This window comes from Dasypus novemcinctus, chromosome 3 (assembly GCF_030445035.2).
Source record: "Dasypus novemcinctus isolate mDasNov1 chromosome 3, mDasNov1.1.hap2, whole genome shotgun sequence".
Classification (NCBI taxonomy): Eukaryota; Metazoa; Chordata; class Mammalia; order Cingulata; family Dasypodidae; genus Dasypus; species Dasypus novemcinctus.
In genome coordinates, this window is record NC_080675.1 from 156,875,421 (window position 1) to 156,899,707 (window position 24,287).

The window sequence follows — 24,287 nt, forward strand, 5'->3', positions numbered from 1 at the left end:
AGATACGTGGTTACCAAATATTTTCTCCCATTGAGTAGGCTGCCTTTTTTAAAATACAGTTTTTTAAAAAGATACTTAGATTACATAATTGTTACATAGAATATATAGAATATACAGGGGATCCCTATATGCCCCCATGCACCACATTTTCCCACACAGGCAAAATCTTTCATTAGTTGGGACAGCCATTGAAATTGATAAGCACGTTTTGAAGCATTGTGAGTAGGCTGCCTTTTCACTTTCTTGGCAAACTCCTTTGAAGTGCAAAAGTTTTAAATTTTGATGCAGTCCCATTTATCTATTTTTTCTTTCATTGCTCATTCTTTGGGTGTAAAGTTCATGAAACCATTTCTTAATACTAGATCCTGTACATGCTTCCCTACATTATCTTCCAAAATCTTTATGGTCTTGGCTCTTGTATTTAGATCTTTGATCCATCTTGAGTTAATTCTTGTATAAGGTGTGAAATAGTATTCCTCTCTCATTCTTTTGTGTATGGATACCCAGTTCTCCAAGCACCATTTGTTAAGAGAACATTCTCTGCCAGTTAAATGGGCTTGGTGGCCTTGTCAAGTATCAGTTGACTGTATATGCAAGAATCTATATCAGAACTCTCAGTTCAGTTCCATTGGTCAGTATGTCTATCCTTGTGCCAATACCATGCAGTTTTGACCACTGTAGCTTTGTGGTATGTTTTAAAGTCAAGTAGTGTGATTCCTCTGATTTCATTTTTCTTTTTCAATATGTCCTTGTTTATGGGCCACTTGACCTTCCAAATAAATAAAGAGTTATCTTTTCCAATTTAGTGAAAAATGCTGTGGTAATTTTTATTGGGATTATGTTAAATCTGTAAATCAGTTTGGGTAGGGTAGATATATTAATGATGTTTAGCCTTCCTCTCCATGAACAGGGATAATTCTTCCATTTATTTAGGTCTTCTTTGATTTCCTTTAATAGTGCTGTGTAGTTTTTTGAAGAACAATAAATGAATGAAGTCATTTACATCTTTAGTTAAATTTATTCCTAGGTATTTGATTCTTTTATTTGCTATTGTAAATGGAATTTTTTTTCTTGATTTCCTCCTCAGCTCATTATTGTTGCATAGAAATGCTACTGATTTTTGCACATTAATCTTAAACCTTCCACTCTACCAAACTCATTTATAAGCTCTAGAAGCTTTGTTTCTGAGATTCAAACAGGGCTTAGGTGGCCAAACTCACCACAAAGAAACCACTCTCCAGCCTCTGCCAGACCCCTTTTCCTCAGGGAACGCCCCCTCCCAGTCCCTTGGCAGCAGTAAGCCAGGGCACCTCAGCTACTTGCTTTGAGGGTGGGGTATATGTGCTGTTTCCAACCACAGGGGCAAACAGTTCATGGTTTTCTTCTTTCTTTTTCCAGTACCTTCCTAGATAACATAGAGCACATTGCTGTTCTATATATAGATCCAGGCAAAGCACCTCCTTTAGATAGACTGCCTTCTCTTCACTTTTTATGTGAGAGGGTCAGTCTCTGCTTACCTATTCCGTCACCATTTTCCCAAAAGTGTCACTTATTGTTTTCTGATTTTGTAATAATGGCCATTCTATAAGGTGTGAAATGATATCTCATTGTTTTTTCTACTCATTGTAGTTTTGATCTACCTTTCCTTAATAGCTAATGCTGTTGAACATTTTTTCATGTGCTTTTCCGCCATTTATATTTGGAGAAATGTCTGTTCAAGTCTTCACCCCATTTTAAAATTGGGTTGCTTGTCTTTTCGTTGGGTTGTATGATCTTTTTATATAACATGAATAGCAAACCCTTATCAGATAAATGTTTTCCAAATATTTTCTACAACTGAGTAGCTGCTTTTCATGTTCTTTGAAGTACAAGAGTGTTTAATTTTGAGGAGTCCCCATTTATTTTTTCTTTCATTCTCATGCTTTGGGTATAAAGTTTAAAAAACCATCACCTACCACAATATCTTGAAGATGTTTCCCTACATACTCTTCTAGCAGTTTTAGGGATTGTATTAGTCTACCGAAGGGGTGCTGATGCAAAATACCAGAAATCAATTGGTTATTATAAAGGGTGTTTATTTGGGGTAGAAACTTATAGTTACCAGGCTATAAAGTGTAAGTTACTTCCCTCACCAAAGTCTGTTGCTACATGTTGGAGCAAGATGGCTGCCGATATCTGCAAGTGTTCAGGGTTCCTCTTCCTCTTAAGGGCATGGTGATCCCAGCTTCTTTCAATATCAGCTTTAGGCTGGGATAAATCTTGTCTCTCTCCCAGGCCTCTTCTCTTTCTGGGCTCAGCTGCTCTGCTCTCTCTCCACAAGGCCAGCTGTAAACTATCAGGCAAATGGCTCATCTCTCTTCCTGGGACCTCTGCTGTGTATAATGTAGCCTTTTGTCTTCCTTCATGTATCTTCTTCTCTGTGTATTTACTTCCCTAGGCTCCAGCATTAAAACTCCCACACCGAAACTCTAACTTTCTCTTCTGCCATGTCATTTTCTCTGTGTGGGCGGGGTCTCAAAGTCCTACTGACATGGCCCAATGGAAGCCTTAACTATTATTTAATCAAGTAAAAGTGAAACTTCGGAATCCAATCCAGTCTAAAAAACCCAGAGGAATAGACCTGTTTGCAAACATAATCCAATTAACCTATTTTTGGAATTCATAAATAATATCAAACTGATACAGGGATGTTGCTTGTATATTTAGATCTTCGATCCATTATGAGTTCATTTTTGTATAAGGTGTGAGATAGGGATTGTAGCGGTTTGATATAATTGATGAATTCCAAAAAGAAATATTGGATTATGTTTGTAATCTGATCTGTACCTGGACATGACTGAGTTATGATTAGGACACTGAGTCCCCACCCCTTGATGGATGGGGACTCACATATAAAAGGCATGGCAAAGAACAGAGTTGAGGGCTTTTAATATTGGAGTTTTGATTCTGGAATTTGATGCTGAAGACTTAAACTGGAGCCCTGGGAAGTCAGCACACAGAGGAAAGAGAAGCCAGCCCCGGGAAGGAAGGAACCTTGGAGCCAGAGTAAAGCAAGTCCCAGAAACATAAAAACTCAGGAAGCCTAAGCCCTCGCAGATGTCAGCAGCCATCTTGCTCCAACATGCTTCAAATGGTGAAGGATACAACTTATGCTTAATGGCCTGGTAACTGTAAACTCCTACCCCAAATAAATACTCTTTATAAAAACCAGCCAATTTATGGTATTTTGCATCAGCACCCCTTTGGCTGACTAATACAGGGGTCCTCTTTTTTTGGATATCGATATTCAATTCTCCCAGCACCATTTGTTGAATAGACTGTTCTGGCCTAGCTGGATGAACTTGACAACCTTGTCAGAAATCACTGTGCCATAAATTTTAGAATCTATTTCTGAGTTTTGATTCTGTTCCATTGGTCAGTCTGTCTATCTTTATGCCAGTACCATGCTGTGTTTTTTGTTTGTTTATACCATTGTTGCTAAGTAATATGCTTAAAATCAGGAAGTGAGAGTTCTCCTGTTTTGTTCCTTTTAAAGGTATTTCTGGCCATTTGTGAACTTTTTACCTTCCAAATAAATTTGATAATTGGCCTTTCCAATTCTGTTTAAAAAGACTATTGGAAAATTTTGGGGGTTTCGTTGACTCTAGATAAAATTGGGTAGAAGTGATATCTTAGTAATATTTAGTCTTTGAATCTATCATGGAATGGCCTTCCATTTATTTAGGTCTCCCATGGTTTCTTTTAGCAATGTTTTGTAGTTTTCCAAATACAAGTCTTCTATGTCCTTGGTTAAGTTTATTCCCAAATATTTGATTCTGTCAGTCTCTATTGTAAATGGTATTTTTTCCCTCACTTCCACCTGCTCCTCATTAGTAGTATATAGATGTGCTACTGATTTTGGGGCATTAATCTTGTATCCTGAAATTTTGCAGAATTCATCTATTATTTATAGTAGTTTTGTTGTGGATTTTTCAGGATTTTCTACATGTAGGTTCCTGTCTTTAGCAAATAATGAAGGTTTTACTTCTTTCTTTCCATTTAGGTCTTTTATTTCTTTTTCTTCCCTGATCACTCTAGCTAGAACCTCTAGTACTACATATTTTTTAAAATTGTCTTGTTTTTAAAAAAAGATACATAGATCACAAAAAATGTTACACTAAAAAATACGAGGTTCCCAAATACCACACACTGCACCCCACCCCACTCCTCCCACATCAACAACCTCTTTCATCATTGTGGCACATTCATTGTATTTGGTGAATACATTTTGGAGCACTGCTGCACCACATAGAGTATAGTTTACATTGTAGTTTACACTCTTCCCCTGTACATTCAGTGGGTTATGGCAGGATACATAATATCCAGCATCTGTCCCTGCAATATCATTTAGGACAACTCTAAGTCCCGAAAATGCCCTCACATCACATTTCTTCTTCCCTTTTCCTGCTCTCAGCAACTACCACGGCCACTGTCTCCACATCAATGATACAATTTCTTCCATTGCTGGAGTCACAGTGGTCCTATAGTAGAATACCAGTAAGTCCAGTCCACTCTAATATATATTTATTCCTCCATCCTGTGGACCCTGGGATGGTTATGTCCACTCCACCTCTAAATTGAGAGGGAGCTTAGATTCCCACATGGTTGATGGATGTGATTCTCCTGCTTGGAGTTGTAGGCACTCTCGGTTCTCTGGTGTGGTGGTTGACCATCTTCATCTCCCTGTTAGGTGATCTGGGTAAGTCCAATGAACTGGAGAGTAGGAGTTGCAACTCCTACTAGCCAGCTATCACATGGCTGGACCAGAGATTCAAATCTCCTGAGTATACACCAACCTCAGCACCAACCACAGGTTCAGTAAAAGTGACAGAAGAGGCATGTGTAGAAAGGTCACATCTGAGTCCAACTCCATCACACTCAGGAGCACAAATTCCAAAGTAGGGTCCATTTCTAGTACTATATTGAGCCACACTGGTGACAGTGGGCATCATTGTTTTGTTCCTCATCTTGGTGGGAAAGCTTTCAGTCTTTCTCCATTGAGTACAATGTTAGCAGTGGGTTTTTCATGTATGCCCTTTATCATGTTGAGAAAGTTTCCTTCTATTCCTATCTTTTGGAGAGTTTTCATCAATAAAGAATACTGGATTATGTCAAATACCTTTACTACATCAATTGGAATGATTGTATGTTTTTCTTCCTCAGTTTAGTAATATGATATATAACATTGTTTTTCTTGTGTTGAGTCACCCTTGCATACCTGGGATAAAACCCATTTGATCATGATGTATAATTCTTTTAATGTGCTGTCAGATTCGATTAACAAGTGTTTTTTTGAGGATTTTTGCATATATATTCATTCGATAAATTGGTCTCTCATTTTCTTTTGTCATGTTACCTTTGTCTGGCTTTGGTATTAGGGTGATGTTGGCTTCATAGAATGAATTTGATAATGTTCCTTCCTGTGCAATATTTTGGGGCACTTGAGCAAGATTGTTATTAGGGAAGCGGCTATGGCTCAATCAGATGAGCTTCTGTCTACCATATGGGAGGTCCTCGGTTCACATCCCTGTTCCTCCTTGTGAAGGTAGGTTCATCTATGTGCTGTGGAGCGCCTCCCAACCTGCAGATGCTGTGGAGCACTGCCCGGCCCACAAAGCGCTGCAGAGAGCTGACTCAGCAAGATGATGCAACAAAAAGAAGGGAGACAAGTGAGAACACAGAAGAGCCCACAAGGAATGGATGCAGACAGCAAGCAAGCTGCAAGGGGGGATGGGTAATAAAAATAAAATACAGACACAGAAGAATGTACAGCAAATGGGCACAGAGAGCAGACAGTAAGCAAAAAAGCTGCAAGGGTGGGTGGGAGGATAAAATTTTTTAAAAATTTAAAAATTGTTATTAATTCTTCTTTGAATTATTGGTAGAATTCACCTGTGAATCCATCTGGTCCTGAGGGTTTCATCTTAGGGAGGTTTTTAATGACTATTTCAATCTCCTTACTTGTGATTGGTTTGTTAAAGTCTTCTATTCTTTGTAGGGTCAGTGTAGGTTGTATGTGTGTTTCTAGGAATTTGTCAATTTTGTCTACATTTTCTAGTTTGTTGACATGTAGTGTATGTTCTCTGTCTTTTTCTTTGTCAGTAATGCTAAGGGTTTGTAGATTTTGTTGATCTTCTCAAAGAACTTTCAGTTTTGTTGATTCTCTCTATTGTATTTTTTTTTCTCAATTTTATTTATTTCTGTTCTAATCTTTGTTATTTCTTTCCTTCTGCTTACTTTGGGATTTGTTTGCTGTTCTTTTCCCAGTTCCTGCAGGTGTGAAATTAGGTCTTTGATTTTAGCTTTTACTTTTTTCAGTGTAAGCATTAGGAGTTATAAATTTCCCTCTCAGCTCTGCCTTCACTAGATCTCATAGGTTTTGATATGTTGAGTTCTCATTTTCTTTTGTCTTGACATACTTACTAATTTCTCTTGTGATTTCTTATTTGATCCACTGATTGCTTAAGATGGTATTATTTAAGCTTTGTATATTTGTGAATTTTGCCTTTCTCCACCCATTATTGATTTCTAGCTTCATTCCATTATGATCAGAGAAAGTGCTTTGTATAATTTCAATCTTTTTAGATTTATTGAGACTTATTTTGAGACCCATCATATGGTCTCTCCTGGAAAAAAATTCATAGAACTTGAGAAGAATGTATATCCTCGTGTTTGGGGGTGCATTTTTCTATAAATGTCTGTGAGGTCTTGTTCATTTATCATATTATTCAAGTTCTCTGTTTCCATATTGATCCTTTGTCTAGTTTTTCTATCCAAAGATGGAACTGTTGTTTTGAAATCTCCAACTATTATTGTAGAGACAGCCATTCCTCTCTTCAGTTTTGCCAGTGTTTACCTCATGTAGGTGCGTAAATATTTATTAACATTTTTCTTCTAGGTGAATTGCTCCTTTTATTTATATATAATGTACTTCTTCATCTCTTGTAACACTTTTGTATTTAAAGTCTATTTGTCTGACATTAGGATCACTACTCCAGCTATTTTTTGATTACTGTTTACATGGAATATAATTTTCCAACCTTTTACTTTAAGTTTTGTGTCCTTGCATATAAGGTGAGTCTCTTGTAGATAGCATATAGATGGCTGATATTTTTTAATCCATCTTTCTTAGTGTGTGACTTTTAAGATTGGGGAGTTCAATCCATTAACATTTTTTTTTACTGAATAAAATTTTTATTTTGCAATGTCACAGGTACTTAAAAAGATAAATGTCCCACTGTACAAACTTATATATACATGAGTTTAACCTTTGTTTCATCTTTCATCTTTTTATCTGAGTAAAAAGAAGAACACTTTCCTCATTTAGGATATTTTTGATATTGTAATAATTACCTGAAGGAACATAGAATGAATCTCCCAGTAGTTATTATATAAGGTGTTTCATGTAAGGTACATAAAATGTCACCAACATTAACATAAAAAAAAACAATGTATCTGGGTCAACATGCTGCTTTACCTTTTCTTAATGTGGTCCTAATACAAACTTTCCAATAAAAAAATAGGATGTATACAATTGTTTATATACTGTAAACTCATCATGCTCAACAAAAAATTGATATGTATCTTTCGGCTTTACAAGATCCATGAGAATAATCTCTATTGTATCTGGGTCCTTTATCCTCATTGGCCGAAAAGGATCTCCAAGAGGTATAGATTTGCCTCTAAATTTACTCTTTTTTTTTTTCATTGTTATCAAGACAGATCCTTTTCCTATTAGCTATTTTATTCACTTTTCTCATGTTTCATTTTGCCTTTTATTTTTTAAAGGAAATTTCTTTTTTTTTCTCTCCCCTTCCCCCCCACCCCCACCCCCACCCCAGTTGTCTGTTCTCTGTGTCTATTTGCTGCATCTTCTTCTTTGTCCACTTCTGTTGTTGTCAGCAGCATGGGAATCTGTGTTTCCTTTTTGTTGCGTCATTTTGTTTTGTCAGCTCTCCGTGTGTGCGGCGCCATTCCTGGGCAGGCTGCACTTTCTTTCACAATGGGCTGCTCTCCTTACAGGGCATGCTCCTTGTGCATGGGGCTCCCCTACGCGGAGGACACCCCTACATGGAACGGCACTCCTTGTGCGCATCAACACTGTGTGTGGACCAGCTCCACACTGCATTCCTTTCAGATGAGATTGTGTCTGGAGATAGTATTCCACCAATCACAAACCTCCTGAAGGGCTTCCTTGATAATCTATTCACTCCCCTTGCCAGTATTCCAAAGGTTTCAATTGTGTTCTGCTGGTCTTGTGAACATTTGGTGTGCTGGAGGGCAACACTAATTTGTGATGTATTTTGTTCTCTTTCACTTTACAACTTTTTACTCTTGAGTCATCTAAACTTTCCTGAACTTCCTTTTCATCTGCATCAGAATTATTTTTTCCAGATGCTAAATAATTTTGGAACTTTCCACAGGAAAATGGAAGGTCCACTTTCCTTCAAAACTGAAGCTCTCTAGAATCCACATTAGACTTTACTGGTGACTTGCATGTATATCCACTGATCTAAGACTTTATATGGACATTTTGTTCAGTAGCAGTGCTATCTGAACTGTCTTGATCCTATGAGCTTACTGTTAAGTCCAGAATGATCAAGATTTTTCTTCTTAGCCAGGTCAGCCTTGTCATACTTCCAGAATCTTTAGCATTTAAAAACTTCTGTGCGTTTGAACTTCCTTGAGTAGCTGTCATCTATCTTTTAAGTGCAATCATTTTTTCCCCAGTATTCTTAGATGACTGATTTTTTTGGAACAGATTTTTGTCTACTGTTGTGATGCACTGATAATTAATTTCTTATTGAAGAAGAATTGCTACAAACAGTACTCTGCTCTGATTTTACCACCCACCAATTAGATGAATGCCTAGAAATTCTTCAGCTTCTTGGGACAGTCAAAGTCACTTCGTCTAGTATAAGTTTGTTCTTCTTGGGTCCGTTTGAAAAATGCTTGTTTTTGGATTCTTATCTTTTTTTCTGATTTTTTTATGAAAAGCATTGCTACTACTTTTCTTTTTCCCACAGGTAGCATCTGGTTTTTTTGGAAAACATGATATTTCTCATTTCTTCACACTGTTCCATATTTCTGGCTGAATTTCTTCGAAATTTGTCTTGAGCTATAGGTGACATATTTATATTTTTATCTTTAGATTGTTCTATATCCAGCTGTCCTTCAACTACATTAACTTTAAATTTTCTTTGTGTTTTGCTGTCCTTCTGTTTTCAAATGATTTTTCTGCATCCTTAGAATGCAATGCATATCCAGCAGATCTATAATTATTCTCCATATCATCTGTTGAAGCACAATTTCTACCCAGTTTTTTGTTGCTATTTTTTTGGTATTGATGTTCAGAGGGCTTATATCTCTGTATTGGCTGAGCTTTATGTGAATGTTTGTCCCTTGTCAAAGTCTCAGATGTTACTTTGTGCTTTTTTTTCTCTCTATTTCTTTCCTTGAAAAAGTACAGTGCTCTCAACAGGGGATTTTGTGTATTGCTTTGGAGTTCCAGTCTTCCTTGGTATTGTAATCCAAGATTTATTTGCAAGACTTCTGACTCGTCAATTATGAATTCATCCTCTAACAATTTCACATCCACCTTATGGTGGAGTGGATGCTACTTGACTAACAATAAAACTGGATTCAAGTTTTCTTTTTACAGTTTCTAAAAACATTGTTGAAAAACTCTTTTTAGCTTGTAGTTGAATTTCATATTCTGTAGTTTCTGTTCTTTTCTGAGATGTTCCTGGTGGTTTCCTCTTTTGTGGTCCTTCCGACACTTTATCCTCAATTTCTGATACTTTATCTGCTAATTCTACTTTCTTCAAAATAACTTTGTCTTCAAAGTTTAACTTTTCTGGTCTTAAGAGAAATCTCTGCACTTGAAAACAGCATATTTACTGACTTTTCTAAGTCTCTCCTCTGGGCAATAGATGGAATAGCATTTTGTGATAAAGATGCTTTTGCATCCAGAATAACAGGTGAGACAACAGATAAGTAAAATTCTCCATCAGATCATTTAGCTTTCTACTTGATACATTTTTCAGGTCAGTGTATTTTTAGAACCAATACCAGTTGCCAGAATTTTCTCATGAACTTCATGGGCCTGCACTGATCTGTTAACAACTTAACTTGGTTCTACCATGAATGGCAAACAGGCTTCTTTATTTCTTAAAGAAATTGGAACTGACTTTGTAAGTGACTTCTGACATTCTTTGCTTGATGAATGAATACATGTGTCTTTTCATCTGAGTGTTGAATAAAGTACTGATTTTGTAGAATTTGTACTAAAATCATTGGAAAGACTTTTTTAAAATTTCTTTCCCCTTCTCCCCCCCCCCCCCAGTTGTCTGCTCTCTGTGTCCATTCACTGTGTGTTCTTCTCTGTCTCTGCTTGTATTCTTGTCAGTGGCACTGGAAATCTGTGTCTCTTCTTGTTGCATCATCTTGCTGCATTAGCTCTCCATGTGTGTGGTGCCACTCTTGGGCAGGCTGCACTTTTTTCATGCAGGGCAGCTCTCCTTGCAGGGTGCACTCCTTGATTGTGGGGTTCCCCTATGCAGGGGATACCCCTGCGTGGCTTGATACTCCTTGTGCATATCAGCACTGCACATGGGCCAGCTCACCACATGGGTCAGGAGGCCCTTGGTTTGAACCCTGTACCTCCCATGTGGTAGGCAGATGCTCTATCAGTTGAGCCAAATCCACATCCCTGGAAAGACTTTTTTCTTCAAAATAGTCTTTTAAGATTTCCAGGATGCCTTGCTTTGTATTGACCACAGCCATATTGTAGCCCCACTCCCTCCATTAACATTTAATGTTATTACTATAAAGGCATTAAATACTTCATCTATTATATCTTTTGACTTTCCATTGACCTATCTTACTATTATCTGTCTTTTTACCCTTTTGTTACTCTTACTAATAATCTTCATTTCTACACTCTTTCCAGGCCTTTTTCTCCTGTCTTTTCCTTTTGGTTTGCATCACTCCCTGTAGTATCTCTTGTAAATCAAGTCTCTTGATGACAAACTCTTTTAATTTTTGTTTGTCCATGAAGACTTTAAACTCACCCTCAGTTTTGAAGGACAATTTTGCCAGATAAAGAATTCTTGGCTGGCAGTTTTTCTCTTTTAGAACCTTTATCATATCATATCACTGACTTCTTGCCTCCATTGTTGCTGATGAGAAATCAGTACTTAGTCTTAGTGAGCACACCTTGTATGTAATGGATTGTTTTTCTCTTGCTGCTTTCAGAAGTCTCTCTTTATCTCTGGCATTTGACGGTCTGAAAATTGGTGTCTTGGAGGAGGTCTGTTTGAATTTATTCTGTTTGGGGTAAATTGTCTTTCTTGGATATTGATATTTATGTATTTTATAAGGGTTGGGAAATTTTGGGTCATTATATCCTCAAATATTTTTTCTGCCTTCTTTCCATTCTCTTCTCCTTCTGGGACACCTATAATATATAGGTTTGTGCATTTCACATTGTCGTTCAATTTCCTGAGACCCTGTTCCATTTTTTCCATTCTTTCCATTCTTTTCCCTTTCTGTTCTCCTGCCTTTTCAAATTCAGATGCTCTGTCCTCCAACTCACTTTCTCTGTGCTCAACTAACTCAAAGCTGCTATTATATGCCTCCAGTGTATTTATAATCTCTTCCATTGTATCTTTCATTCCCCTAAGATCTGTTACTTTTCTTTGCAAATTTTGTTTCTTTTTGTGTTCAACCAGTGCTTCTTAATATCCTATTCTCTTTAGCCATCTAATTCAATTTATTAAGAAGATTTGTTTGGATATCTGTGATTATTTGCCTCAAATCCTATGTTTTGTCTTAAGATTTAGTTTGTTCCTTTTTTTTTAAATTTGTTTTTTATTTATTTCTCTCCCCTTCCTGCCCGCCCCCCCCCCCCCAGTTGTCTGCTCTCTGTGTCCATTCACTATGTGTTCTTCTTTGACCACTTCTGTATCAGTGGCACCGGGAATCTGTGTTTCTTTTTGTTGCATCATCTTGTTGTGTCAGCTCTCCTTGTGTGTGGCACCATTCTTCGGCAGGCTGCACTTTCTTTCACACTGGGCGGCTCTCCTTACAGGGTGCATTCCTTGCACGTGGGGCTCCTCTATGCGGGGGACACTGCTGCATGGCACAGCACTCCTTGCATGCATCAGCACTGTGCATAGGCCAGCTCCACATGGGTCAAGGAGGCCCAGGGTTTGAACCATGGGCCTCCTATGTGGTAGGCAGATGCCCTATCCATTGGACCAAGTCTGCTTCCCATCCTCAAATACTTTCTATCCCTTTTCCCTTCTCTTCTTTTTCTGGAACTCTCTTGACACAGGTGTTGTTGCACTTCCTGTTACCTTTCAATTCCTTCAGGCCCTGTTCAAATTTTCCCATTCTTTCCTCTCTGTTCTTCTTTTTCTTCGATCATAGCTGTTCTGTCTTCTGTATCACATATTCTTTCTTCTGTCACTTCAAGTCTGCTGTTGTATGCTCTAATGTTTTTGTTTTGTTTTTTAATCTCACCTATTATGTTTTCATCCCCTTCAGCGCTGCTATTTTTCTCTTCAGGTTTTTAAAGTCTTCTTTGTGCTTGCTCAGTATCTTCTTGATGTCCTTTTATCTCTTTAGCCATATTGTCTTTCAACTCATTAATTTGATTTTGGAAATTTGTATGAATCTCATTGATAAGTTGTTTCAAATCCTGTGTCTCATTTGAGGTTTTGATTTATTCCTTCGCTTGAGTCATTTTGTCCATTTTCTTAGTATGGCTTATGATTTTTTGTTGATGCCTAGGCATCTGATTATGATGGTGAATTTACTCAGATGCTCAATTTCTCTCTTTTGTAGTGATTTAGTGGCCTGAAGCTATGTGTTACTGCCATTCTTTCATTCTTAGTTCAATCTCTTCTACATCTTTAGGATTGTCCTTGTTAGTTTCTTAATTTGGGCCCTGGACCCAGTTATGGGTTGCAGACCACTTCCAAGGGCCTTGGGGAGGGAGGCTGTAAAAGCTGAAAGAGACTCTCTTACTAATTTTCTTTTTTAAAAAGGTTTTTTATTTATTTATTCCTTACCCCACCCCCCACTGTTTGTTCTCACTGTTTGCACTCTGTTCATTGTGTACTCGTCTTCTTTTTAGGAGACACTGGGAACTGAACCTGGGGCCTCCCATGTGGGACAGAGGCACCCAATCAGTTGAACCACCTCTGCTTCCTGCTTGTTGCATTTCTCATTGTGAATCTTCACTGTGTCATCTCACAGTGTCATCTTGCCGCATCATCTCATTGCATCAGTTTGCTGCGTCATCCTGTCACATCAGCTCACTGTCTTGCTTGTCTTCTTTAGGAGGCACCAGAAACCAAACCTGGGACCTCCCATGTGATAGGTGGGTGTCTATCTGTTTGAGACACTTCTGCTTCCCTAATTCACTTTTCATTTTCTCACATGCACTTCCTTGGTCAGTTGAGAGGGTCAACCCTCTCAGTTCAAAACTTGACTAGAGTGTGTTTTGCTGCAGTGTGACAGAGAATTCTGCCTGGAAGTTATTCAGAGTCTCACAATTCAAACTTTCTCAGAAGCTGTTCCCCAACTTTTGCTGACAGCCCTCTCCTTCTCTCAGATAGGAGATAAGTCCACTCCCATTTGCATCCTCAGCAACCAATAGGAAGGGTGATTGAGAGAGTCAGATCTCTTTAGTCCATTGCTAGCTCCCAGGGCAAACATTGCATGCCATCTTTTAATATGTTAGTACTTGAAGTAGGGTATACTAATTTCTTTAATACCACCAAATAAAACTTTTTTTTAAACAAAACTATTATTTACTTTAATGTCTGGAAATCTTAAAAATGAAACTATAAGTGGAAAGCAATCCTAATTTCCAAGCTCTCCTGTATAAATATATTTGGACTTCAAAAAAATGAATTTTAGAATCGTGTGTTTTATTTTTTAAGCTGTTGCTTATAAATAAGGTTTGAAAATATACTGTTCTTGGATTTCCATGAGGCAGATGTTGGCTGAGGGCAACCCAATGACAATATGAACAAACAATTTATCATTTATATGAAATCTAAAGTAATACCTTCAGTTTTGGGGTATTTTTGTGGGTACAGTTTCAGGTTTTGAACTTACTTTCTTTTCATGCTTTTGTAGGCTTGTTGCTATACCTCTAGCAAAATCACTTGGCATTAAAGAAATAGTGCAAAAGAGGATTACACCAAATAATGTCTTAGAGAATTTTTTCAAACAGTCCACAAGACAGCCATCTCAAGTAAGTACAAATTTTTTCCTTTTGTATTGAAAAATCTTTCTTAATGTTTCAATCAGTCATCTGAGGCTTACCTCATCTCTGCAAGAAATCTGTTCCACTTAACTGGTAAATGATTTAATTTATTGGATTTATTTCTTTGCTCTGTTGACAGGTCATATAGTATCACAAGTATAACATAAACTACCAAATTAATTTTATAATATAAAATAAACAAAAAATATTAGTAGCTGAGCTAAGAATCAATGCCAAGAATTGAGCATAAAGATCAAAAATTAGTTTTTAATAGTAGAATATATACACAAAGTGTACAGATCATAAAAGATAATCTTTAGGGCAGAATATCACATCGCTGACACTTTTGCTTATTGTGACACCATCGCTGTACATAATATATGTAATATACTTTATGAAAGTGTTCATTGGGGGCACCTTTTATCACCATGAGAGAGCCATGATACAGCCCAACAGCTCTAGCCAACAGATCCATCATTCTGTTACATGATAAAATGTAATAACAGGGGAACAGAGTTTCCTTCAGTAGAAACACTGAGAAATGATACAGAATAGGCAAATGTGTAGTTCTAGAAGAGGTCTAAAGAAATGTGGTCTTTAAGACTGACCCAAAAGCAGTTACTCTTATCCGTAAGGGCCTTCCAGTTTGCTAACTTTGTATCATTAATAGATTCAAACAATTTTGGAGCAAAAACCTCATCTAGACCAGTTTTTTTCACAGGTTAGATATGTGAGAGCCAGAGAGTGGTTGATTCCTCTACCTTCAAAGAGGGTTTTGTTTTAGTGAAGAAGCCAGGCCTTTTTTTTTTTAAATAAAATTTTTTGTTTTTTTTTAAAAAAAGATACTTTAGATTACATAAATGTTACATTAAAAATATAGGGGAGTCCCATATGCCCCACTCCATACCCCTCCCACACTTTCATTCATTAACAACATCAGGAAGCCAGGTCTTTTGGCCCCCAATCTTGTTCTTCCTTCAAGCCATTCTACTTCTCCTGGAGGCTCTGCTTGAGAGGCTTTCCCTTCACTCTCCACTTCTGAACACTTGCAGCAGTATGTAATGAAGTGACCATAAGTATGGAGGGAAGGATAGATGCGGGTTCAGATTGTGGCTCTGCTGCAGACTCCGTGTGTAGATGTGGGCATATGAACCTTTCTGTGACCCCAGATCCTCCTCAGTGAATTGAGCATAAATAGTTCTCAGCTCATAGGGCTCTTGTGAGGACTGAATTAATACACAATAAGTACTTGGTTTAAATGTTCATTAAAGCTTAGCTATTATTCTTTACCATTAATTTTGTACTATCATCTACAGATTTCTATAGGAGCTATTTTTGTATGTCTTCTCAACTCAATGATTATACCAAAAGGACAGAATTTGTTTCTTAAACATGTTTGTTTCCCTTCTCATAACACCTTGTCAACTGTTAGTGTATTGCAGGTGTTAATAAATGCTTGTTTCATACATTAACTAAAGAAAATCCTCCTAGAGACTTTTGTTTGCAGGGGTTTTCTATCCTAATAATATTATTGCCAGTATTTCTAAGACTGACTTTTGACTTGATTCATCTGTACTCCAAAATAGAAAAAAAAATGCTTCAAATCATGTAATGTAGCTATCTTAAAGATGCATTTATTAAGGAAATATTTGTAAAAGTTGCGGAATTGAACCCACATTGGATTGTTCTCAGATCTGAAAAAATTCTAGAATGAGGGCAAGGACTTCAATTTCTTTTGTCACTGTTGAATTTCCATTGCCTAGACTAGTGCCTGGCATGTAGTGGAGACTCATTAAATATTTTTGAATGAATGAATGAAACATTTGAAACTGGAAAGCTAGACCCAGGGCTCTATCAGTCTACGAACTTATAGAATATAGTTCTGTGGCATTGCTGAATATGTCCTGCTGTGGATGAAGCAACAGACATCTTTACTGGAGGAGAATTCCTAGAATTATATCCTCTGTTTTGGATATAATGTTTCATGTTTTGAAATTATTAAAGAAGTAAAGGAATACTTTATTAGCCCATAGTCTCTTTTCTCTGGTCATAAAAATATGCTACATCAACATAGCACATGATATTTATATATTATTTACACATCCATGAATCCCCTGGATCCTCAAACCATTTTTGTTAGGTTGGTGGCAAACTGTCATTGCTAATATCCCCATTCCCACAGAGAGTCAGACTTTAAGTACAATGCTCAAGACTAAATAGCTCAGAAGTAGTAAAACTGGATCTTCTATTTTCAGTTCCCGTATTCTTTTGCCTTTACACCTGCTACACTCTTTTCTTCCTGCAGAGGAGTGTGAGAATGGCACTCTCTTGCTTAGTGTCTCCCAACCTCCATTGTCCAGTCTAGAGGATGAGGACCTCTATTTTGAGAATACAGGCCTAAGACAGAAGAGCAAAATGAACATGGTTTCTGCCTCTAGGCTAATTCCTGCTCATTCAGTCTTTACACTATTCAAAAGGAAGATTTTTAAAATGCAAACTTACTGTAACTGACAGGATAAACTCAAGGCAAAGGCCTCCTTGAAGATAATTTAGCATCATCTTTCCTCCTTTCCTCTCTGTATGTTGCTGTGAAAGAGGCTTTCTCTGTTCCTTAAGAGTTCTCTTCTGATGCTTGCTTTCTTCTCCAGACTACCTCACTTGCTGGTCCCTTGCCAGGACCCTTTCCTTCTTCACCTTGTCATTCTTAGTCATGTCAGGGTTCAGCTTAAGTGTAACCTGCAGTAACTGCTTACATAAAGTTAGGTTATATGGTACCTCATACTTCCCCTATCTTCATGCTCATCATATTTTACTATAATTCCTTGTTTTATTTTCTGACTTACTTACTAGGAAGACTTTATCCTGTGAAGGTAAGGTCCATGTCAGTCCTGTTCATTTAGATCTCCAGTGCCCTGCACAGTACATGCAAGAACTAGGCCAATAAATAGCTTTCAACTCAATATCCTCAAAATCAGGTATTAGAGAGGACAATTTATAGGAAAAGGGTATGATATGGGCTACATCCTCTCTTCAGATTAAGTTATAGACTAGCAGTTTAATAGATAGAGGCAGCAATTAGTCCTTTGTCAGTCTTCAGTGTGGTTGCTTCTTTATGAACTTTATTGACTGTTGCCATGTGCTCCTGAACAATTATATGAACCATACATGATAACATAGCAGAAGCTATACTCTTGGTCACACACAGTTGTATGTCTGGCCCACAGGCAGCCTTAGTTTGGTTCTCATTGTGTGGGTCCATTGTTCTTTGGGATAATGATCAATATTTAAAAAAACAAAAACAAAATCACCTAGTGATTTTACATCAAGTTCTGGGTCTGCCATTTCACTTTGGCAGCCATCAACCAGAGTTTGGACATAGCTTCCCCTTTGGGACAGGAATGTTCTTTTCTGATTACTACATGCATGTGTAATAGCACATACTGATTTTCTCCACACTGAAGCCAAGAGTCAGTTTTATGCAATTTTATTTCTCTGACAATAACTTAAGAAGAAATTGTAGTATTTCTTATACACACATTAGGAAATAAAAGATGAGGAGGGCTGGCATTTCAAAAACAAATTGAAGAGTATATTTCTTTGTAGAAGTAAAGTCTGTTACCTTAGGTTTAACACATAAAACATATCTGTGTTGAAAGAATATGATTTAAAATCTCATTATGAAACAGACCTGGTCCACTTAGTCTGCCCAGGTAGACCTTTGAGTTTGTGACCTTTAAGCCCATTTGTCATCAATATTGCTTCCAATTATAAATCAGAGCCTACATCTGCTTTCCAGAAGAGAATCAGTCATCATTATTTATTTTTTGCAATCATGATTTTTTGTGATTAGAATTATTTTGGATTAGTTTGAAATGGGCTGTGTATTTGATTTAAATTGAAAGTGATAGAGCGTCTGCCTACCACTTGGGAGGTCCAGGGTTCAAACCCAGGGCCTTCTGACCCATGTGGTGAGCTGGCCCACGTGCAGTGCTGATACAGGTAAGGAGTGCTATACCACGCAGGGTGTCCCCTGCATAGGGGAAACCCACATGCAAAGAGTGCACCCCATAAGGAGAGCTGCCCCGTGTGAAAAAACTGCAGCCTGCCCCAGAGTGGCACCGCACATGCAGAGAGCTAACGCAGCAAGGTGATGCAACAGAAAGAGATAGATTCTGGGTGCTGCTGACAAGAATACAAGCAGCACAGAAGAACACACAGTGAATGAACACAGAGAGCAGACAACTGGTGGGTGGGGAAGGGGAGAGAAATAAATAAAAAATAAATCTTTAGGAAAAAAAAAAGAAAGTGAATGGCCAATACCTGTGTGAGTTTTCCTATATTATATTTTGGAGCTATTTGAGAGATCAGGTAAGATGACACGAAGTACACATTATTACGTTCTTATCCTCACTTTGCTACTAATTTTAGGTCTTGGACAAGTTACTAGACCATTCAGAGTCTCAGTTTCTTCATATTAAAAATGAGAAGATTGTATTTGAAACATCTTAAACTATACTACTCTACCTGGCATCATAGAAAGCACTAAAGATTTTTAGCTGAATGTGTGAGGCCACATATATTACTTGACCTTTACTTCTGGAGAATCAATTTTTCTTAATAATTATTGACTACAGAGTGTTCAGATACTAACATACTCTCCTTTTTGAATTTTTTTGTTCCATAAGGAAAAGAGGTAAATCCACTGACTCAAGATTATGTAGCAGAATTTCTCTCATATCCCAAGCATCAACTCTTATGACCCGATTGTACTATCTTGAATTGCCTGCCATTCTGACCCTGTTGTTTATCATTCATCCATTTGTTTCATTCCTTTTCAGACTGATATCTATGGCCTGGCAAAGAAGTGTAACTTGACGGAGCGCCAAGTTGAAAGATGGCTGAGGATTCGGCAGAATCAAGACAGGACTTGCACGATGAGGAAATTCCAGGAAGCTTGGTAAGGAGATAGTTAAAACTTTTGAAACTGATTTTATAAGGAGCAAAAAGGTCATCTCAGAGAGAATACTTATGTTGAAACAGAAGCAGCGTTCATACGCAGCACTCACTCAAAACTAGGGCATTTAGGTTAGTCACTCATTTACTTCCTGGGCTTCAGTTTCTTTCTCTAGAAAACGGAGATAATAGTGTCTGCTTTACCTACCCCTCAGGGTTCTTGTGAAATGGGAAAATCCATGGAAAGTGATTTGCAAGCTGTGAATTTTCTGAGATGAACAAGATATTTATGTCCTTATCCTGAAAAACAGAAAAATCATAAAAATTTCTTAACATGGTGTTTATCTTTTTTACAGGAGAGGTTGGTCCTATCACATAAGGTTTTATCACCTGTTTCCACTTTCATTATAATTGTCAGAGCAGAGAATGTCTGAGAGGGTCTGTTCCCCTCTCAAGGTACTAATTAAGATACTTTCTTCCCATCTGAATTAGAAGCATTACTCCAACTGCTCCCTATGGACAGAGCAGCCAGTTCCTCTTGTTTTCCCAGTCTGGTGAACAGTAGGATCAGGTTGGGCTGGGGCAGCAAGTAGAAGTTTTTCCACAGGGCTCTTTACTTGAAATATATTCTGAGGGAAGTGAAGCACCATTGGATTTATTTTTCATTTCGAGTTTTGCTTTTTTAACCCCTGTAAAATGTTGTGGTACTTTAGTTCACTCCCTTGATGGCAGGAAGGTAGTCTAGGCCATTGTTCTTTGTTCCCCCTTCTTTATACCCAGACAAATACTAGTTGTGTTCAGTGCCACATTTTACACACCAGTACAATTCCTTCTTTCTACCTGTTTCTTAAGGCCTTCACATTGCCTAGTGAATTTCACCAGATATTTTTGTTTTGAAGGTGAAATGAACAGGGAGCTGATGTAAGATTCTCAAATAAACTAACAGGGAGCCTAAGAGAAGTCTAAACTTTAATGACTTTCTTTAATTTATTTATAAGTTCTCAAGTACTAGGAAACCAACTGTGACACTGACTGATGTTGAGAGGGACAGGCCAATTCTTTAGGGTGTCTCGAAACAAACATTCACATCTCATTGCAAGCTTCCATTGTCTTTCCCAGAGTGCCTTGAGGTGTAAGGCCTATTTTGTTTTCTAATCAGCTTCTCTCTGAATTTTCCCACTTGAAATATTGGTTAATATTGCATGGCCACTGATGTCAACTTATTATGAGTTTATCTCTAAACCATCACCTCAGAATAGTACAGGTTGAAGCTGATCTCACATTGTATCTTCCTTTTTCCTGTCATTCATTTTTGCTAGCAAATGATTCTTATCTTAAATAAATTCAATCAGGCAGGAACTTATTATTTACCTCTGAGCTGAATCATATTCCAGTGAAAATCTCTGGTAATTTCTTAATTGTTATAATGCATTATAGTTTACAAATAATGTTTGTTCAGTCCTCCCACCAATGGCATAAGACAGTCAGGGAAGATGGGGTTAGCCTCCTTTAAGAAATGAGAAACTATACATCCTTCTAGTAAGGAGTTTGCTCAGGGTCATCTAGCCATTGCACTCACGTCTTTTGAATGCTTCTGATTCTCTTCTGCTCCTTTGCACTGTTTGCTAACACATAATGAAAGTATGCCCCCTTGCCTCTTAGCAAGCAGAGAATCCCCTACATCAAGTAACTGTTTGGATCAACAGATTCCCAAACACACATTTGGGAATCTGATAAAGCCAATGAATCCATTGAAAGTCTGACCAGAGTTCAGGAAATTCTGAGTTACCTTTATCAATCAGTCAGTCTGGGCAGAAGTATATGTTGGAGTACCTTCTCTGTACTTAGCACCATAGTAGATTGTATGGAGTTCTAGATTTTAAGAGGGAAGGAACAACATAAGGCATGTATGGTCACTAGAATAAAGATGCTAATTAGGCAAAAGGCAAACCAGACCATCAGAAATGAAACCATAGTATCTATTCCACCCCAATAACACATGGGAATGTTTACACACAGATAGTTTATTTTAGATACATTATAGAAATTCAGAAGAGATGGCATCAATAAGGCTAGAGAAGTAAAAGGTTGTTTAGAGGAAGTGAGACATGAGCTGGACCTTGAAGAATGGGTTAGATTTCCATAAGAAAAAGTAGATATGAGGGCAACAGGTTTCACATAAGGCAAAGGCACAAAGCAGGTATTATATAATACATTCAGGAATCAATAAATGGGTCCACAAATAATATGTAAGCTTGATGTTATTCTTCAGCAATGTCACAAATTTCCTCTAAGCCAGATAACTGTTAATAGTTATTATGGAATAAATCCACAAACTAAAGCAAAATACCAAGCTATTTAATTGTATAGGGACTATACTTTATTCCATCAGCTATGGAATGTCCTACAGATATCATAGCACAAGATATAGAGCTCCAGTCATTTTTTGGAAATCTTAGACTTATTTTCTGACACCTGGCTCTTACAAATTTCTCTCCAACAAGTAGAAATTCCTCCATAATATGAAGATATATTAGCCTGAAAATACCCTAATCTCTACATAGAGTTTCCTTGATTACTTTTCTTTAATATTGACTCCTAAATCCTATTCCATATAAAATAAGGACCTTTTACTTTTTTTTTTTTTAAAGATTTATTTATTTATTTCTCTCCCTTTCCCCCCACCCCAGTTGTCTGTTCTCTGTGTCTATTTGCTGCAACTTCTTTATCTGCTTCTGTTGTTGTCAGCGGCACGGGAATCTGTGTTTCTTTTTGCTGCATCATCTTGTTGTGTCAGCTCTCCCTGTGTGTGGCACCATTCCTGGGCAGGCTGCACTTTCTTTCGCACTGGGTGGCTCTTCTTCACAGGGTGCACTTCTTGCGCGTGGGTCTCCCCTATGTGGGGGACACGCCTGCGTGGCAGAGCACTCCTTGCATGCATTATCACTGAGCATGGGCCAGCTCCACATGGGTCAAGGAGGCCCAGGGTTTGAACTGTGGACCTCCCATGTGTTAGATGGACGTCCTAACCACTGGGCCAAGTCTGCCGCCAAGGACCTTTTACTTTAAACATAATTACAATACTAGTGTCTTACCTAAAAAAAGATTTCTTTAATAACAAATATCCAATAAGTGTTAAAATTTCTTTGTCTTGTAATTTTCTTTACAGTTTATTCATTTGAATCAGGATAAATAAGGTCCATACATTCCAATTGGTCAATAAGTATTTTAAGTCTCAATCTATACATCTCCTCCATATATGAGAAAAAGTGTTTTCTTTCAGAATCTTTTAGGGAATAAGCTAAAGTCTGGCCACATAAAAACCTTTTTACTGGTAATTAAATGTGGGTAAAATAAGTGATTCAGTTCCTACTTGTGGCGGTGACTAATATCAGCCATCATTTGATTGTTGGAACACACAGTAAACAGGAACTGAGCTAGGCATTTTAATAATTATAATTATATATAATTATATATAATTATAGCTGCTTACATTACACTAGGCACTATGATAGATGTTCTTCACACATTATCTTCACTTCTTTTACCTTTTGAGTTAACTTTTGTTATTCACATTTTACAGATGAGGAAGCTAAGTTTTCCTGAGGCTAAGTGATGTTCCTAAGCCTATAGACACTTAATAAATGGCAGAACCAGGATATATGAACCTGGATTTGTCTGATTCCAGAATATATATTCTTTCCAAATGTTTTTCTCTGTAGACATCTGCCACCTTTACAAGAGCATTAAAGACTTTTCTTTCTTTTGGCAGCTGGCGATTTACATTTTACTTAATGATTACTGTTGCTGGAATTGCATTTCTTTACGATGTAAGTGATCTTTTTGATATCTTTCATTGGAATTTCTCTTTACTTTTGAAAATTCTTGCCTATGAATTCCTTCAGGATATAATACTTTCAATAAGATAACCAGTTTTTAGGGATTTCTCTCAAGATTGTTATAATATTTTCTTGCTGCAGAAGCAATAATCTAATTGGTTCAGAAATAATTTTTTAGTAGATTCACTTGTTTGAAACAATTTCCTTTGTAATATCATACCACCTATTGGTCTCAAATTCATAAGAATTTGACAGGAGTGTTCTACAGGAGTATGTATAAACACAACAGGAGCAACAGGAATATTACTTCTTACTGTGTATCTTTGCTCCCTATAAACGAAATTAGGAAAGGGTTATCTTTTCTCTTGAAATCAGCTTTTGACTCTGACAAATTTATTTCTTTCTATTTGGTTCTTTTTTCCCCCCAGAAACCTTGGGCATATGACATGGTGGAGGTTTGGACAGACTATCCCAAACAGGTAAGTTCCCTCTGATTTAGTCACTCTCTTACTTCAGCACCAAGGTCCCTCAAAATGCACCACGAGTTAGATCCTTAGTCTCCTTCTGCTTTGTGCCCACATCTATGCAATCCTTTGGCTCTTTCTGTACCTAAGCTTACTTAACCTTACTTACCTATCACTTGTTTCATTCCTTTAATTAGTTTGTAGTTAATGTAATCACAATTTGGATTTAAATCTACCAACATACTATTTATTTTCTATTTGTTATACCTATTGCATTTCCTTTGCTCGTTTACACCTTCCTGCATTATATGGGATAGTCACGTTTTTTATCATTATTATTCCATTTCTTTTTATATATTAACTTCTTAGTTATGCATCCTTATAGGCTTTTAGGAATTCTCCTAGACATTACCATATGCATCCTTGATTTATTAGAGTTTAATACAAATTAGTACTCTTACCTCTTTCCAGATACTTGAAGGTTGTTAGAATGCTCCTTATTTAAAACTCTGCAGGTAATTTTTCTAATTGTTTTGTAAATAAGCTAAGTTAACCTTTCTATACTATTTCTCCCTTCCTGCTTCTGTGCTTCTATCTGGGTTTATTATCCTTCTGGCTGACCTTCTGCCTGAAGAAGTCTATTTAGCTTTTTTTTCCTAATGATGGGTTTGTCAAGTTTTGTCTTATCTGAAAATGTCATCATTTTGCCTT

General features: G+C 37.3%; 1 protein-coding gene and 1 pseudogene across 1 annotated transcript in view; one reads left to right on the top strand and one right to left on the bottom strand.

Annotated features, from left to right (window-relative positions):
• Positions 1 to 24,287, top strand: part of CERS3 (ceramide synthase 3) — a 189,430-nt gene that overhangs the window by 83,248 nt on the left and 81,895 nt on the right. Inside the window, exons 3-6 of the mRNA XM_058294623.2 lie at positions 14,191 to 14,308; positions 19,159 to 19,277; positions 23,046 to 23,103; positions 23,541 to 23,591. Of these exons, the coding sequence (XP_058150606.1) occupies positions 14,191 to 14,308; positions 19,159 to 19,277; positions 23,046 to 23,103; positions 23,541 to 23,591 (346 nt within the window). The remainder of the gene's footprint in view (positions 1 to 14,190; positions 14,309 to 19,158; positions 19,278 to 23,045; positions 23,104 to 23,540; positions 23,592 to 24,287) is intronic.
• On the bottom strand, positions 7,322 to 11,094 carry LOC139438223 (centromere protein C-like; annotated as a pseudogene).